At 48.0% G+C, this 17,678-nt stretch overlaps 1 protein-coding gene across 1 annotated transcript; it reads right to left on the bottom strand.

Moving 5' to 3' along the window:
- Positions 1–827: 827 nt before the first annotated feature.
- Positions 828–4,527, bottom strand: LOC123412260 (probable L-type lectin-domain containing receptor kinase S.5). The gene is made up of 2 exons (XM_045105208.1): positions 2,613–4,527; positions 828–1,925 (listed from the first exon to the last, which is right to left on the bottom strand). Exons 1-2 carry the CDS (start codon positions 3,952–3,954, stop codon positions 1,066–1,068), a joined length of 2,202 nt encoding a protein of 733 aa, XP_044961143.1. The 5' UTR covers positions 3,955–4,527; the 3' UTR covers positions 828–1,065.
- Positions 4,528–17,678: the final 13,151 nt, after the last annotated feature.

Raw genomic sequence — 17,678 nt, 5'->3', positions numbered from 1 at the left:
TCTTAGTCGTCATTAGGTCAGCCCAAAAATGTAAGTCACCAGGTCTTCACTGGACCTGTGATAGCGGTTTTGTGCCCTTGTATTTTTATTTAAGGAGTGTTTGGGAGACACCATCCTTCATAAGTAGCTTAAACAACCACTTACCCAACAGGGTTGAGTTCTTAATCTGTAAGTCATGTATCGCTAGTCCTCCCTGGTTTTTTGGTCGGCATACAACGTTTCATTTAGCCAGTCAATACTTCTTTTTCTTATTATCCCCTTGCTAAAAGAATCTCGATCGAAAATATTCCAATCTTTGCAGAACTCTTTTGGATAGTTGGAAGAAAGATATCATATAGAGTACCATATTAGTGAGTACTAAATTTATGAAAACGGTCTTCCTTCCAGAGATAACAATTTTCATTTCCAACTGCAAGTCTGCAAAATTTTTCCTTTCCAACTCGCAAGTCTTTTTTGCATACGCTCTTCGACGTGTTTCCATTCCGCATTCGTTAATCTCCTATAATGTATTGGTATACCTAAATACTTAATAAGAAATTGTCCTTGCTCACATCCGAATAGCTCGGCATATTGAGCAGCTACATTCTAAGCCTCGTCAAAGCAGACAATTTATTTTTTTTAAAATTAATTTTCAATCCTGATAGCTGTTCAAAAGCTGATAATATTAATTTTAGATTCACTGCTTTCTCTTTCTAGGTCGTATTCCATAAAAAGAATCGTATTCGTCATGAAGGCCATTTGCCACAAAGGAGCCAAAGATGTTAGGCACCTCCTGTTCACTTGTGACAGTGCTGTTTATCTTTGGGAGAAACTAAGACTTGAGAAGCTAAAAGAAAACAGAACTCAGCAGACTTGCAACTTTGCCTTCACAAAATTGCACCAACCAAAACACCTCCATCGAAGAGTACACAAAGAGTACGAGAAATGCAAGAACAATTCTCGTTAGAAAGATAATTACAGATGAAGAATTTCAAGAAAGCCAAAAAAAAGAAGAAAAGAGTAGGAGATTGCGGTTTAAACAATCACTAGAATGCACGGTGACGGCGGCAATTGGAAACCGACGTGTCAAACCAGTGAACCGGAGGTGTCCTGCTCCGGCGCCGGCGCGAGGTTCTCGCTGCCCCTCGCGAAGTTGCCGCTCCACGTGGACGTGGATGTGACGACCGTGCTCGACGTCGACCCTGCCGTCGTCGACATGGTGTCGAACCCTCCGTCCGTGGCCGGCCACACGAACGATGGCTTGAACGGCGGCACCGCGGGCGTGGGCATGGAGCGCAGCAGGATCTGCGAGATGGCCTGCGCCTTGGGCCGCTCGGCGGGCGTTGGGTGGCTGCATGCCAGGCCCAGCATGAGCAGGCGCTCGGCGTCGTCCTCGTCGAAGGCGCCGTCGAGGCCGGGGTCGACGGCCTCGAGCGCGCGGCCATCGCGGTGGAGGCGCCACACCCAGTCGACGAGGAAGTGGAAGCCGTCGATGTCGCAGCGCGGGCGGCGGCCGCAGACCACCTCGAGGATGACGGCGCCGAAGGCGTAGACGTCGGACTCGCGTGTGGCCTTCTCGGTGTGGAAGCACTCCGGGGCTATGTAGCCGACGGTGCCGTGCACGCCGCCGCCGGCCTCCTCCATGTAGGAGGTCTTGTCCGTCTCGATGGCGCGGGCCAGGCCGAAGTCGCCGAGGCGCGCGGTGAAGGCGGCGTCGAGCATGATGTTGGAGGCCTTAAGGTCGCGGTGCACCACGCGCTGGTCGAACTGGTCGTGCAGGTAGTGCAGCGCTGACGCCACGCCCTGCACGATGCTGTACCGGAGCTCCCACCCGAGCTGCTGCCCTGGCCGAGACCCCGGCGCCGAGCTGAACAGGTGCTGGTCCAGGCTGCCGTTCGACATATACTCGTACACCAGCAGCAGCTCGCCGTTGTCGTGGCTCCACCCTGCACCCTCCATCCAGCCATGTTAATTACAGGAGTACTCTGCATCTCGCACTCGCTAATTTTTTTGTTCTACAACAGTAAGAATCTTGGACAAAATGTTTAGATCATCATATTCTTGTAAGAAAAATGTGGGCTTATGTCTAATCTAACATGTACGTACATGCACAAAGTTTGGATTACAGCATACTCCAAACTTTGTACATGTACAGAGTATGAACATAAAATGTCAGAAATGTGGCCTTACCCAAGGAATAGATAGATTTTTTTTTCTTTTTATATGAACCGAATAGATAGATCATGATGGGCGTTGCTTGCAATGAGGTGTATCTATGAAACCATCCTGTGTGATAATTGATCAAGATGTTCTTTTATTTAAAAAAGGGACAAGGTGACATTGTTAATTAAGCAGAATACAGACTGGGAAAGCTTGGTTGGTCTATTAAGTTTGACGGCACGAACGCATTCAAGCTGTAAAGTTCAACTAAAGTGAAGGGTCAAAGCATTTGTTGCGCAAGTGTGCACATGCATCAACCTTAGGAAACCGAGCAAATTGGGTTCAAATTGGCCTTTGTTAATGGCGACAGCCCATGTGCAAGAATCACGTGTCGGAAAAACCACAAGCGAATAAAGAAATGAACAAGTTGCTCGGCGGCGGCGGCGGCCGGAGGGTGGGGTGGCAGGGCTTACCGACGAGGCGGACGAGGTGCTTGTGGCGGAGGCGGTTGATGATGCTGAGCTCGGCGAGGAAGTCGTTCTGCCCCTGCGTGCTCGCCCGCGAGAACTTCTTGACCGCCACCTCCACCGTGGTCCCCGCGGCGGTCGGGTTGCTGTGGTCGTCGGTCACCGTGCCGCGGTACACCACCCCGTACCCGCCCTGCCCCAGCTTCATCCTCTCGTCGAAGTTGTTGGTCGCCTTCCGCAGCTCCCGGTACTCGAACTCACGCGGCCCGCCGGCGAGGCTCCGGATCATGTTCCCGGTGATGGCGCTGCCCTTGTCGCGCCGCACCTTCCGCCGCTTCACCACGCACATGTAGTACCCCAATGCGGCGGCGGCGCCCAGCGCGAGCGCCGCCACGGGCAACCCGACGGCGAGTCCCAGGATCAGGCCCTTGGTTTTGCCGGGCTCGTCCAGCTTCTCCACCGTCATGTTCCACGCCAGGACGCAGTTGAGCTGGTACTTGCGGCCCGTGGACGCGGCGAACCCGAAGTAGGACTTCTCGGCCACGGTGGCCCCGAGGTCCAGCGGCGCGGCGAGCACCGGAGACGCGGGCTTGGCGGCGTCGACGTCGGCCATGTACACCGTGATGCGGCGGGCGTCGCCGTCGTAGTCGATCCAGACGTTGTACTTGGCGGTCTTGGCCGGCGAGATCTCGATGCCGCGGGGCGTGAGCGAGGCGTTGGCGACGGAGACGACGCTGTTCACGTTGAGGCCGATGTGGTTGTCGTCAGGGTCGTATGGCTGCTTCTCGGTGTCGAGCTCGATGGCGACGACCTGGTTCGTGGCGTTGCCGTCGGTCGTCGCGTTGGTGAGGCCGAGGAAGCCGCCGTAGCTCGCGGCGGGCGGCTCGCCCGCGGACGGCGCGATAAGGAACGCGAACCCCTCCGCCGGCTCCGCGCCCGACACGCGGAAGACGTTGACGGTGAAGACGGTGCGGAAGGACGCGACCTTCAACTTGCCGCCGGCGCCGGCATTGCCCTTGCCCTTGCCGCCCTTATCGCGGCGCCAGAGCCTGACTGGTGCGGAGTAGAGGACGCGGCCGGACTTATTGGTGAGGAAGTGGGCGGGCTCGTTGAGAGTGTCCGGCGTGATCTGGAGCGCGCCCTTGGTTATGTCGGCATCGCCGACCACCGTCAGGTTTTTGCCACGGTAGTCGGGATGGAAGTTGGAGAAGCTGAACCGGGTGACGCTCCCCGCATCCAGACCATCCAGCGAGCCATCGGCAGTGGCGTTCGTGGCGAGCGCGGTGGTGGAGCCTGAGCTAGAAGAGGCCAAGACGAGGAGGGACAGTACGAGTAAATGCACGGCCATTAATGGCGAACCAGGAGGACCGTGCGGGGAGGTTCGGTTCAACTGGACGCCGTGCACGGTGCACCTGCCCAAGCCGCGTGCTTATTTCTATCGGTTTTCCTGCTCTGGGAGATTAGATTCTGCCGCCGCCGGTGTAGATGTAAGAAAGGCAAAAGTCACAGGGAGAAAGGGGAAAAAAGGGTTCTTGCGGTTGCACAGGCACGTTCACACCGGTGTCTCCTTGCGGAGAAGCAGACAGGAAGGCGCTGGCCTCCTTACCTTATCTCCCGCCCGAGGTCGCTTTTCCCGTAATCTTTCTGAGAGGCTGTGATCGGGGTGATAGCAATGCTGATTTTTGCTGTTTCTTGCAGCCTGCAGGTGATGTGGCAAGTTGGAAGTTCTTGACAACTACCCTTTTCTATGAGATAGGATGAGTTTTTACAAGATAGACTTCGTATGCTGTGAGCTCGAAATTTAGCGCCATGCTGACTCGGAATTTCGGATAAAATGTTGAGTTTAGCTCATAAGATGGTGGTTTTTCTTTTGTAACTTGGTGGTTTTTCTTTGGCACTTTGGACTGCAGTGCTACTACTGGTGCTCGTGTATTGCTTGACGGAACAAACTTAAGCACTCTTCGGCATCAAACCCTCTCATTGGTTGTGAAGAACGAGATTGTGCTTTGACCGGAGGAATGAAGGAATACTACTACTAGTACTTCCTTCGTCCACACCCATAAGTTATTTAAAAAAAATCAAATAATTTTAAAATACTTATATACGGCGTACTGATTTTCATCTTGTTTTGTTTTTTTATGTGAATAAAGAAATCAATTAACAAAAATCGTGATGCGTGTATGATTTTCATGACTTTTTTGAATAGAGTATAAACGCAAGCGTTCATATACACACGCATATACTCATCTATATAAACGCACATACGCATACCCTATCCCTAAAAGCTTATCGTCGAAAAATCCTGAAATAGATTCAAAAATAATGCAAATACCGGGACTTAAAACCTGATGGGCTGAAGATACCATTGTCCATATAATCATCCAACCACAGGTTGGTTTGCATATGTTTTTAATGATTTAAGATATCTAGAATGACATACAATGATCAGTGCATTACATGCAATGATATTAATTAGCAAATAAATATTATTTTCTTTCATTTTTCTCTTCACCATAATTGTACGGAGGAAGTAGTATACAGCTTAGCCGGAATAAATTTGACAATTCTTCGTCGTCGAGCACTCTTCTTAGTACTCCTTTCATCCAGAATTACTTATCGTATGAATGAATAAAATAAGTTGTATAAAAGTAAAATACTATATTAGATTTTTTTTTATGACAATTATATTTGGACGAAGAGAGTATTAGTTATGAACAACGAGATTTATGCTCCTCTACCAAAGGAACAAAGGTGGGTATAGGTGGATGTCGATTACCCGGCCGTCTTCACCAACCTTTAATGGTACTAACTCACCTCTCATCATTGTTTGTTTGTTTCTTTGTTCTTTGAGACTTTGACAGCAAGCTTATCATTGTTTGTTGCTGTACGTGACACCGAACAAGAAGGAGACGGCAGGCAGAAGGTGTTCACGGGCGGGCGGCTGGCCAACGGGGGACGATCCACCGGTCAACAGTTGACTGCATGTCCCGGTCGAGGGTTGTGACGCACTGACATAACGCATGGCAGCAAATGTAACAAATGTTGTCCGGCAACGATGAGCAAGATGGTCTCCACGAGTTCGGATTGGAGTAGAAATTCCGAGGAAACCTAACTGGAACTGGAATAGGGAAGTTGATTGTAGGATTTCTATTCCTCACTCTCGTATAGGTGAACTTGGTTCGTTCAATGAAAAGGGATAAAAAGGATCCGCTGGGAATGAATGGGAAGACAAGGATTCGGTTAAAGAAATTACAGTTCAAGCATTGTAGTCCAGGATTTTCTTTCCAGGGATCTGATGTTATCCTATCAACCGCAGCATCAGTAGCCTGCACATGCACAGCCAGCCATGTCTCCGTACCAACTTTGAGTTGTTCAGGACTTCAGGGCATTGCACTTTTCTTTTCCTATTCCCTCCAAAAGATCGCTACATGGCTCGACTTTGCAGTGTGAAGTCATGGACTAGTACGCGAAACCGCGAGAATAATTGGGCCCAAAAGAGATGCGAGCTGGAAGCGTCATGACGACCACTTTGGCAGACATGATAAGAGCATGCAGGTTCTACGATCAGGTGCAACCATCATGCGCCATCACACCAACTCCAACGCGTCCGTTTTTCGTTCGTTTAAGGATGACAATAAAATTGTATCCGTCCAAATTTATGAATGTGGCAGTCAAGAGCCCAACGGGCGGTACCATTTCGGTCGCATCTCATTTACGCATGCGAAAAAAACCCGTAGCTAGACCATGCAAACGACCGCATTCAAGCTAGATCATGCCGGCCGGCAATAAAATCAGCGGCCTACAAATTGATCACCTCGAGTTTGACGTCGGCAATAAAGCCAGCGGCCTGCACATTAGTCAGCCTTTAAAATGGACAAGTTTTCCATGCCGACAACAAAGCCATTGACGGCACACCAGCAAGCCTTCAAAAAGAACCGTCATCGCGGCCATCGCGACCGAGATCTCACCTAGTTCAGGCCGTCGCGGGTGAACATCTCCTTCTGGCGGTTCGTGAACCAAGCTTCCTCTCAAGTGACATGTTGTTCTTGTCGACGCACATCAACAGTAGTGCCACCTCCTTGGCTGTTGTCTCGGCAATGATGGCCTCGATCTCTAGCTTCTTGCGTTGAGCGGCCTCTTCGATGTCACGCTTCCTCCTCTTCATGACCTCCTCCATGTCAAGCTTCTTTGTTTGAAGATCAAGATATATCTTCATTTGCCCCTCCTTTCTTTTGCTCTTTCTCACCTCCCGCATTTCCTTCTGTCTCATCATGGTCTCCAAAGTTCCTTGCAACGCTATAGAAGATGCAGCACACTTCTCGTCCAGCCTTGGAGTTTCTCCTGCCCCTCGGCCTCTTGAGCACGTATCCATCGTCAGCCACGGCCGCCTTCTGTCCTCTCTTCTTCTTAAGAGCATTGTATTGGTCTTTGAACTTGGGGCAATCGTTGATGAGCACCCAACAATGCGTTAGAGTGAACGACATGTCTTTGTGCCGGGCCTTGAAGGGCTCCAAAGATAGGAATGCCTACACAATCAAACATGCGGCCACAATTGTAACACTAAAGGACATACAATGCATGAAACCTCAATGACATGCCAACATTAATGGACGCATGCTGAAAAAGCGAGAGGTTCATACCAAGTCACCAAGGCCTAGGCCGCTCACGGGACGGGTTGTGACACTCTCAAGCGCAACACAATATTTGTTGCATTCTTGTTGGATGAATCCCCATCTTTTATGGATTGAATTGATGTCGCAGGTGCTTGCGAATTGGTAGGGGGCAAACTTTCTTTGCTCACGAAAGTTCTTGTGAACTCTTGTCCAAAAGATGAACCCTTTTTGCTCGACGCCTTTGATTGGTTCTTGGCCAGTTTCCTTCGAACTCGCAAATCAAAGTGTCCTCAGCTTGGGTGTATGATCCCGTGCGAATGCTTTTCCTCCTATTTTGTGCTTTGGTCTTTTGGGTGAGCTCGTCGACGAACAACAATGGCTCCACAGAAATGTCGACCTCTTCTTCTTCATCTTTGCAATACAAGTCATCATCTTCATGCCACGATTTTCCATGGTCGTCCTCATCACCATCATCATGGCCGGCAAACTGAGTGTCATCATAGGTACCACGGTTGTCCTGGCTTTGGGTCTCGTCGGAATCACAATCTTGCTCTTGGTCGTGGACGTGGAACGCCTCACCACGGCCCTCAAATATGACGTTCTGCATGAACGAGGCATAGTCGGGGTCCTCGCCCGTTGTTGTCTGCGTCGGCGGTGGCATATTGTCGAACAGCTTGCGGGCTCCAGCCATGTGAGCTGGCACGAACGACCGGTCATGCTTCCTTTGCGCGTCGTCTTCACAATGGCCAACGCCACTATACCCCTGCGTGATTTTGAGGTCAATGGCGCTCGGGGGCATCGTCGGATACACCACCATGCAGTCCGGTGACGTAGAGAATCTTGTCTGTCCATGGCCGTGCAGTGGCAGAGCACGAACATCTGATGTCTCTTTTGTGACAGACGTGCTCGAGGAACAGTGCTACGGCGGACAATGGGCCAAGGAGCATGTGCTGCCCGCGACCATGGCATCATGGGAGAGATTGGCCGACGTGGGGCGGCTCATACTCAACATGAGGAGGGTGTGCGCCTTGGAGACGATGGACTCCTTGTCGTCGAGGTTGGCCTCATGCTGCAACGCACGTCGTAGGGAACACTCGGTAGCGTACTCGGCGTCAGCCTTCTTCTCCATCGTGACAGTTCGTCGATTCCTCCTCTTGGCCGATTCGGCAGCCATTTTGGCGGCCTCCTCCGATGTCAGCTCCTACCGAGGCTTCTTCACCGGCTTCTTTTTCTTCGCAACAGAGCGAGCGGCCGGTGGTGAGTCGCCGGGATTGGCATTGTCAGTCATGGTGGATGGATGGAGGGGGGAGAGCAGGGCGCGGGAGAGTGGAGGGCGGGGCGCGGGAGGGTTTTGTAGGAAACAGAGGGAAAGTAGCCGTGTGTGCCACCAACGGGCGGGTGAGGGGAGGACAAGGGTGTGCATCCTTCTCGTCCGGGCGCCGTCGTTCGGCCGCAAACTCGGCTCAAACTTAGGCCGGGAATGGGTCGAAAGCGGACAAAAATGGACCGTCGTCTGTTTGCCGCCGCGCGTTGGAAGACCTGATGGGGTCATGTGTTGGAGTTAGCTTCAACATGTAAGAGCAATTCCAACGCGTCGATGATAACCCACAGGTATAGGGGATCAATTGTAGCCTTTCTCGATAAGTAAGAGTGTCGAACTCAATGAGTAGCTAAAGGTAGGACAAATATTCCCTCAAGTTCTATCGACCACCGATACAACTCTACGCACACTTTACGTTCGCTTTACCTAGAACAAGTATGAAACTAGAAGTACTTTTTAGGTGTGAGAGGATAGGTTTGCAAGAAAAGAAAGAACACGTAAATAAAAACTAGGGGCTGGTTAGATAAAGAAACAATTACGTTAGTCTAACGAGTGTGGAAAAGTGGTAGTAGGAGTTGCGGAATTGTCCCTAAGCAATTGACTATGTTACTAGACCGATAGCAAGTTTTATGTGGGAGAGGCCACTGCTAGCATGTCATCCCTTACTTGGAATTCTATGCACTTATGATTGGAACTATTAGCAAGCATCTGCAACTACTAACGTTCATTAAGGTAAAACCCAACCATAGTAATAAGATATATTGGTCCCCTTTCAATCCCGTATGCATCAATTTCTATGCTAGGCTGAAGCTTCTATCACCCTTGCCCTCTAATACATAGTCCTATAAACATACTACTAACCCTATGGTGTGATCCACGCGCGCGCTCATATGATGGGCACCAAATGACAACAACATAACCACAAGCAAATTAAACCAATCATAGCAATTCATCAATCACCGACAGGACAACGAAAATCTACTCAGACATCATAGGATGGCAACACATCATTGGATAATAATATGAAGCATAAAGCACCATGTTCAAGTAGAGGGTACAACGGGTTGCGGGAGAGTGGACCACTGAATATAGATGGGGGAAGGTGATGGAGGTGTTGGTGAAGATGACGGAGGTGTTAGTGTAGATCGCCGTCACATGATGATGTCCCGGGCGGCGTTCCCGCGCCGCTGGGAGAGAGGGGGAGAGAGTCCCCCTTCTTCTTCTTCTTCTTCCTCGACCTCCTCCCTAGATGGGAGAAGGGTTTCCCCTCTGGTCCATGGTCTCCATGGCGGTGGAGGGGCGAGAGCCCCTCCGAGATTGGATCTCTCTCTATGTGTTCTTCTGTTTCTGCGCTCTCAGATTTTGCCTTTCACCGTTTCTTCAATTCCCGGAGATCCGTAACTTCGATTGGGCTGAAATTTTAACACGATTTTCTTCCGGATATTTTCTTTCTTGCGGCGAAAGAAGGGCCCTAACCGCCTTAGGGATTGGTCACAAGCCTGCCAGGCGCGCCCTAGGGGGGGTGCCTCCTCGGCTCGTGACCCCCTCGGGCATCGTTTCACGTTGATTCTTCTTCTCAAAAATCATAAATATTCCAAAAAAAAAATCCCCGTAGGTTTTTTTATTGCGTTTGGACTTCGTTTGGTATGGATATTCTGCGAAACAAAAAACATGCAAAAAACAGGAACTGACACTCGGCACTGGATCAATATATTAGTCCCAAAAATAGTATAAAAAGTTGCCAAAAGTATATGAAAGTTGTAGAATATTAGCATGAAACAATCAAAAATTATAGATACGACGGAGACCTATCAGTCGACGCAAACAGACGACACTTTTGTGTGCCTTTTGTCTGTTTGGGTGGGTTGCCCGCTTGGCGTCCGCCCAGTTTAAGATTTGGGTCGACCGTGCGCCCAACGCACCAACCCATTTTTCGTCCGCTTGGGCGGCCAGAATCCATTATAGATCGAATTTGAACATTATTTTTATATCAAGTGCAACATACATTTTTACTACGAAAACTAAACAAAACAAGAACCACAATTAGACATTTTAAGAGATGTCCAACTTTGTTAACTGCTCCTACTAGTTGGACTAAGACTAAGATTTTCTCTATGTCTTCATTGTTGATCTCTGGATTCTTGATCACAACATCTTTCTTCTTCGATGCTAAATAATTAGGCATTGCATCCCCTTTAGTCTCTTCTTTAGTCTCATCTATGCCTTCAATTCTAGATATAAGTGCACAAACATCTAGCAAATTTTGTGAGATCAATAGATTGATGTATTCTTTTTTCCAATACCAAAAACTGCATCCATCCTACACACAATATTGAGAAAATAATAAGCTACCAAAATTGCATCAAGCACAAAGCAAATGGCAGAACGAAAATCGTACCCCATCGTTTTTGCATTTCACAAACGCCTAACCAGGATGTTCCAGCGTCCAAGAAACGCGTCAGACGACCTGCAACGAGCAGTCATCGCACTGTAAGAACGACATAGATGAGTCGGCAAGCTTTTGGGCCTACGCCGAGCGAGGGCGACGGCCGACCACGGCCTTGCCGACGAACCGACGATGGGTCAGACCCGAGCGGCTAGAGGTGAAGTGAGCGCCTACATGTGGCACCGAGGGATTGCCCATACCTGGTGGACTGGCACCCGGACAGTCCATGGCAAGTGAAGTCCGTCTGGTGGCCTGATTCGGCAAATCCCGCTGGTAGGATGCGCAAATTTTTGCCAAATCCCACCGCCACCGCAGATCCACCAATAAGCTTCCCGCACCGGGACGAAGGAGGCACCCCGTCGGTGGATTTTCTACTGGAGAGCAAGGGTTGCCGGGAGAAAATGGGGTTGTCGGCCTAGGGTTTGTGTGCTTGTGGGCAGCGGGTGGGGGGGAGATAAGAAGGGGAGACTGTGACACCGACTAACAGGCTAGGGAAGGAGAACACGGGTGAGGCGCGTGTCCGGTGTGTGTCCCGCGCGATGCAAATGACGCTCAAATTTGCTCCTAGAATGGGTCGCGAGCGAACGAAAAGCGGACGCGCGTCCGTTTGGGTCAGTGCATTGGGCCGACTTTTGTGTCCGTCGCGACCCAAATGGACGCATGCGGATGAAATTGGTTGGCGTGTTGGAGTTTCTCTAACGTGAAGGCAAATGGTGGAAATGATTTGCTTCGTTTTGCTAAAAAATCACGAATACACAAAGATTGCATATCATTTAATTGATAGGAAGAAAAGGAGTGTTGGGGAGGTCGGCGAGGCAGCGCAGAAATAGAGCCAGGCACGTCGGAGCAGCAGGTAAGGGGTACTCAATCGTGAAGAAACTAGAAGAAAATTACAAGACTAGAGTGTTTAGTCCTCGGACACCCGCACGAGCCCAAGTCTTGGGCTCCTTTTGAATGTTCGTGACTAGGCGCTGGACGGATGGATGCTCACCATCGAAAATGCAACTGTTGGGGGTTGAACCAGATGGACCACACGGTGAGGATGGTGAGCGAAGCGATCTCCTTGCGTATCCTGGTGGGCGAGGTGGACTTGATGGAAGTGCACCATGGCAGAAACTGCTCGTGGCCGGTGGGGGCAGCGATAGTGGAACGACACCAGGCTAGAAGATCATGCCAGACTTGGCGGGAGAAGGGGAAGCCGACGAGAATATGTTGCATATTCTCGACTGCCTGGTCGCATAGACAACACCGATCGGTGTGCGGTAGATCATATCGTGCAAGGTGAGTAGAGGTCCAACAACGGTCGAGGTCGGCGAGCCAGATGAAAAACTTGATCTGGAGGGGGGCCCTAGTCTTCGAGGTGATGCACCAGAAGGGAGCGGAGATGGAACCGCAAAATAATGCTCAATAGCAGGAGCTCATAGAGTAGATTCAGAGCTGATCTAGCACCAGGTGATAGAGTCCGGAGTAGTGGAGAGCTGGAAACCCCAAAGAAGTCTCCACAGGTCGAGGTACTCCAAAAATGCAGCCGGGCCCAAGGCGCCACAAATATCCTGAATCTAGGACATGTCCGTCAGACCCTCGCTGACCGGATAAAGCTTGCGAAGACGCCGTAGGATCAAAGGAATCTACGGCGGAGCAATATTGCTAACGGATTGTCCATCGATCCAAGGGTCGGACTAGAACAAGTGAGTGTGGTCGTCGCCAAAAACCCAGGACCTGGAAGCCCAGAAGATGGCAGAGGACTCGGGATCGCTAGGTAGGTGGAGATGTGCCCACGGTCTTGAAGGGTCAGTGTGCGGCAACCAAAGCCATCGCACGCGCATTGTGATGCTCGAGCACTGCAGATCGTGCACTCTAAGCCCAACGAGCTCGAGCGGACGACACACACTTTGCCAATTGACCGGGCCATAGCCAGCACGGATGTCGCCGTGCCGATGCCAAAGAAACTCACGATGATTGTGTTGATTTGATGCATAATCGGAGGGCAGAGGGCCATGGCCATGAGGATGTGGGACGGCATCAGGCACAGGATGTGGCGGACGAGGGCTAGGTGCTTGCTACACGAGAGAAGGGATGCCTGATACGTCTCAAACGTATCTATAATTTTTGATGGTTTCATGTTGTTATCTTGTCAACTTTGGATGTTTTATATACCTTTTTTTATCTTTTTTGGTACTAACTTATTAATTTAGTGCCAAGTGCCAGTTCCTGTTTTTTCTGTGTTTTTGACTCTTTTCAGATCTGATTTTGGAACGGAGTCTAAACGGAATAAAATCCCCGAAATAAATTTTTCCAGAACAAAAGAATATCAGGGGACTTGATGGCCAAGGCAGTGGGCCCACAGGGAGCCCACAAGCCCTGTTGCCGTGGCCAGGGGGGCCCGCGGCAACCAGGCTTGTGGCCTCCCTGGCGCTCCCCTGCCCTAGCTCTTTGGCCTATAAATTCCCTAAAATCGCAGCAAAAATCAGGGCATCCACGAAAACACTTTTCCGCCGCCGCAAGCTTCCGTTTCCGCGACATCTCATCTAGAGACCCTTCCCGGTGCCCTGCCGGAGGGGACTTTGGAGTTGGAGGGCTTCTACATCAACATCATCGCCTCTCCAATGACTCGTGAGTAGTCCACTTCAGACCTACGAGTCCTTAGTTAGTAGCTAGATGGCTTCTTCTCTCTCTTGGATCTTCAATACAAAGTTCTCCATGATCTTCATGGAGATCTATCCGATGTAATCCTCTTTGGCGGTGCGTTTGTCGAGATCCGATGAATTGTGGATTTGTGATCAAATTATATATGAATTATATTTGAGTCTTTGCTGATTTCTTATATGCATGATTTGATATCCTTGTAAGTCTCTCCGAGTCTTGGGTTTTTTTTGGCCAACTAGATCTATGATTATAGCAATGGGAGAAGTGCTTGGTTTTGGGTTCATGCCGTGCGGTGACCTTTCGCAGTGACAGAAGGGGCATCAAGGCACATGTCGTGTTGTTGCCATCAAGGGTAAGAAGATGGGCTTTCATCCTAGATATGAGATTGTCCATCTACATCATGTCATCTTGCTTAAGGCATTACTCTGTTCCTTTGAACTTAATACACTAGATGCATGCTGGATAGCGGTCGATGTGTGGAGTAATAGTAGTAGATGCAGAAAGTATCGGTCTACTTGTTTTGGACGTGATGCCTATAGATATAATCATTGCCATAGATCACGTCACGACTTTGCGCGGTTCTATCAATTGCTCGACAATAATTCGTTCACCCACCGTGTACTTGCTTTCATGAGAGAAGCCACTAGTGAACACTACGGCCCCCGGGTCTATTCACAACTATCATCTCCAATTTCACTTTTACTTTGCTTTGTTTACTTTTTGCTTTCAGTTCTCACTTTGGAAACAATCTATAAGGGATTGACAACCCCTTCATAGCGTTTGGTGCACGCTCTTTGTGTTTGTGCAGGTACTTGTGACTTGACGCGATCCTCCCACTGGATCGATACCTAGGTTCTCAAACTGAGGGAAATACTTACCGCCGCTGTGTTACATCACCCTTTCCTCTTCAAGGGAACACCAACGCAAGGCTCCAAGGCCACGGGGAAATCCTTTGCATATTTGCCAAGGAAGTCCCTATAGGCGTAGCCCTTAGCAGCAGGATTCCTGGCGCCGTTGCTCGGGAAGGTCTGTTGTTGCAGTAGCAGAAGGATTTCTGGCGCCGTTGCGAGGGAGGATCGCTTGCCGAGGAGTATCAAGACAAGAATAATCTCCCGTCAACACGCCGATTTCTGGCGCCGTTGTCGGGGAGGAGAGATCAAGTCAAGATCTATCCAAGTAGGTGTCACAAACTCTTCTCTTGCATTTACCTTTTTTGCCAGTAGCCTCTCGTTTTCCTCTCCCCCACTTCACATTTGCCGTTTTCATTTGCCTTTCTCCCTTGGCGTTTTCATTTGCCCTTTTGCCTTTCTCCTTTGCCGTTTTCTTTTGCCTTTTGCCATTTTCCTTTGCCAGTCTTCTTGCTTGCTTGTGTTCTTGTTGGTTTGTTGAAGTCATCATGGCTGAAAACACCAAACTTTGCGACTTCTCGAGTACCAATAATAATGATTTTATTAGTACTCCGATTGCTCCCGCCACTAGTGTGGAATCTTATGAAATCAATGCTGCCTTGCTGAATCTTGTTATGAAAGAGCAGTTCTCTGGCCTTCCTAGTGAAGATGTCGCATCCCATCTCAATACCTTCATTGAACTTTGCGATATGCAAAATAAAAGAGATGTGGATAATGACGTGATTAAGTTGAAGCCTTTTCCTTTCTCGTTAAGAGATCGCACAAAAACTTGGTTTTCTTCTTTGCCTAAAAATAGTATCGATTCTTGGGATAAGTGCAAAGATAATTACATATCCAAGTATTTTCCGCCGGCTAAGATTATCTCTCTACGTAACGATATCATGAATTTCAAGCAACTTGATCATGAACACGTTGCACAATCTTGGGAAAAGATGAAGTTAATGATTAGAAATTGTCCTGCTCATGGCTTGAGTTTGTGGATGATTATACAAATCTTTTACGCTGGTTTGAACTTTGCTTCTCGCAATATCTTGGACTCCGCCTCAGGTGGAACGTTCATGGAAATCACATTAGGAGACGCTACATAACTCCTAGACAATATCATGACCAACTACTCTCAGTGGCACACTGAAAGGTCACCTGCTAGCAAAAAGGTACACGCTATAGAAAAAATTAACTTGCTTAGTGCTAAGATGGACGAGTTGATGAATTTGGTTGCTAGTAGAAATTCTCCTTTAGATCCTAATGAGATGCCACTATCCTCCTTGATTGAGAGTAGCAACGCTAGTTTGGACATTAATTTTGTTGGTAGGAACAATTTTGGCAACAACAATGCTTTTCGAGGAAACTATGTTCCTAGGCCTTTTCCTAGTAACTCCTCTAATAATTATTGCAATTCCTACAACAACACTTATGGAAATAATAACAAATTACCCTCGGATTTAGAGAGTAATATGAAAGAGTTCATCGACTCTCAAAAGATTTTCAATGCGTCCATAGAGGAAAAACTACTCAAAATAGACGATTTGGCTAAGAGCGTTGATAGGATGTCTTGTTATATTGATGCTTTGAAAGTTAGATGTGCTCCTCCCAAGGTTAACTTGGATGAAACTTTAAAAGCTATGCGTGTCTCCATGAATGAGAGCAAAGAAAGAACCGCCCAAATTCGCGCTAGGCATGAATGGTTTAAAAGGGTGCGTTCTAGTGATGCAAATCACGAAGATCTTAAAGTGCTTGGTGTGACTCCTCTTGAATCTTTGTTTTTGCGTGTCAAACCTATTGATGAAGGGGCTGGATATGAATCCACTTTGGTTGAAAAATGCCCCAATGATTCGGAGCCCACCTATCTTGATGATAAAGGTGTGGAGAGTGGAGTAGAAGAAATCAAAATCTTGGGTAGTAATGAAACTCCCACTTTGGATTTCAAGGAATTCAATTATGATAGTTGCTCCTTGTTTGAATGCATTTCCTTGATGCAATCCATTGCAAACTCTCCACATGCTTATAGCCAAAGCAAAGCCTTTACCGCACATATCGTAGATGCTATGATGAAATCTCTTGAAGAGAAACTCGAATTAGAAGTCTCTATACCTAGAAAACTTCATGATGAGTGGGAACCTACTATCAAAATCAAGATCAAAAACTATGAATGCAATGCTTTGTGTGATTTGGGTGCTAGTGTTTCCGCGATTACAAAGTCTTTATGTGATATTCTTGGTTTTCATGAGATTGAAGAGTGTTCTCTTAATTTGCATCTTGCGGATTCTACTATCAAGAAACCCATGGGAAGGATCGATGATGTTCTTATTGTTGCAAATAAGAACTATGTACCCGTGGATTTCATTGTACTTGACATATATTGCAATCCTTCATGTCCCATTATTCTTGGTAGACCTTTCCTAAGGACTATTGGTGCTATCATCGATATAAAGGAAGGGAATATTAGATTTCAATTTCCTCTAAAGAAGGGTATGGAGAATTTTCCTAGAAAGAAAATAAGATTGCCTTATGAATATATGATGAGGGCTACTTATGGTTTGAGCACTAAAGATGACTATACGTGATTCCATCACCTTATGCCTAGCTAAGGGCGTTAAACAATAGCGCTTGTTGGGTGGCAACCCAACGAATCTATCCTTTTTCTTTCTGTTTTGTGTTTTCCACACTTTCATAATTCTGTTATGATTGTGTTTTTTGGTGTTTCTTTTGCGTTTGTGCCGAGCAAAACCGTTATGATTAGTCTTGGGGATGATCGTTTGGTCATGCTTGAAAAGACACAAACTTTCTGCTCACGAAAATATTTTTTTCCTGTAAGATCTTTTGAGTTGATTCTTTTTTCTACTGATTGCTATGCAAATTCTTAAGACTGTCGTAATTTTTCAGAATTTTTGAACTACCAGAAGTATACGAAGTATACAGATTGCTACAGACTGGTCTGCTATTAACATATTCTGTTTTTGTTGAGTTGGTTGCTTATTTTGATGAAACTATGGATAGTATCGGGGGGTATTAGCCATGGAAGGTTGAAAATACAGTAACACAACATCAACATAAGTAGAATTTAAGTTTGCTACAGTACCTAAGGAAGTGGTGGTTTGCTTTCTTATACTAATGTTATCACGAGTTTCTGTTTAAGTT

The sequence above is a fragment of the Hordeum vulgare genome, chromosome 7H (genome assembly GCF_904849725.1).
Source record: "Hordeum vulgare subsp. vulgare chromosome 7H, MorexV3_pseudomolecules_assembly, whole genome shotgun sequence".
NCBI classification, from domain to species: Eukaryota; Viridiplantae; Streptophyta; class Magnoliopsida; order Poales; family Poaceae; genus Hordeum; species Hordeum vulgare.
This window is presented reverse-complemented; position numbering and strand designations above follow the sequence as displayed.

Bases quoted from the DNA above. Each gene is read 5' to 3' on its own strand.
- LOC123412260 (XM_045105208.1), bottom strand. From the start codon at position 3,954: ATGGCCGTGCATTTACTCGTACTGTCCCTCCTCGTCTTGGCCTCTTCT. The intron at 1,926-2,612 runs GTAAGCCCTGCC...TGGAGGGTGCAG, and splicing joins GCACCTCGTCCGCCTCGTCG to GGTGGAGCCACGACAACGGC.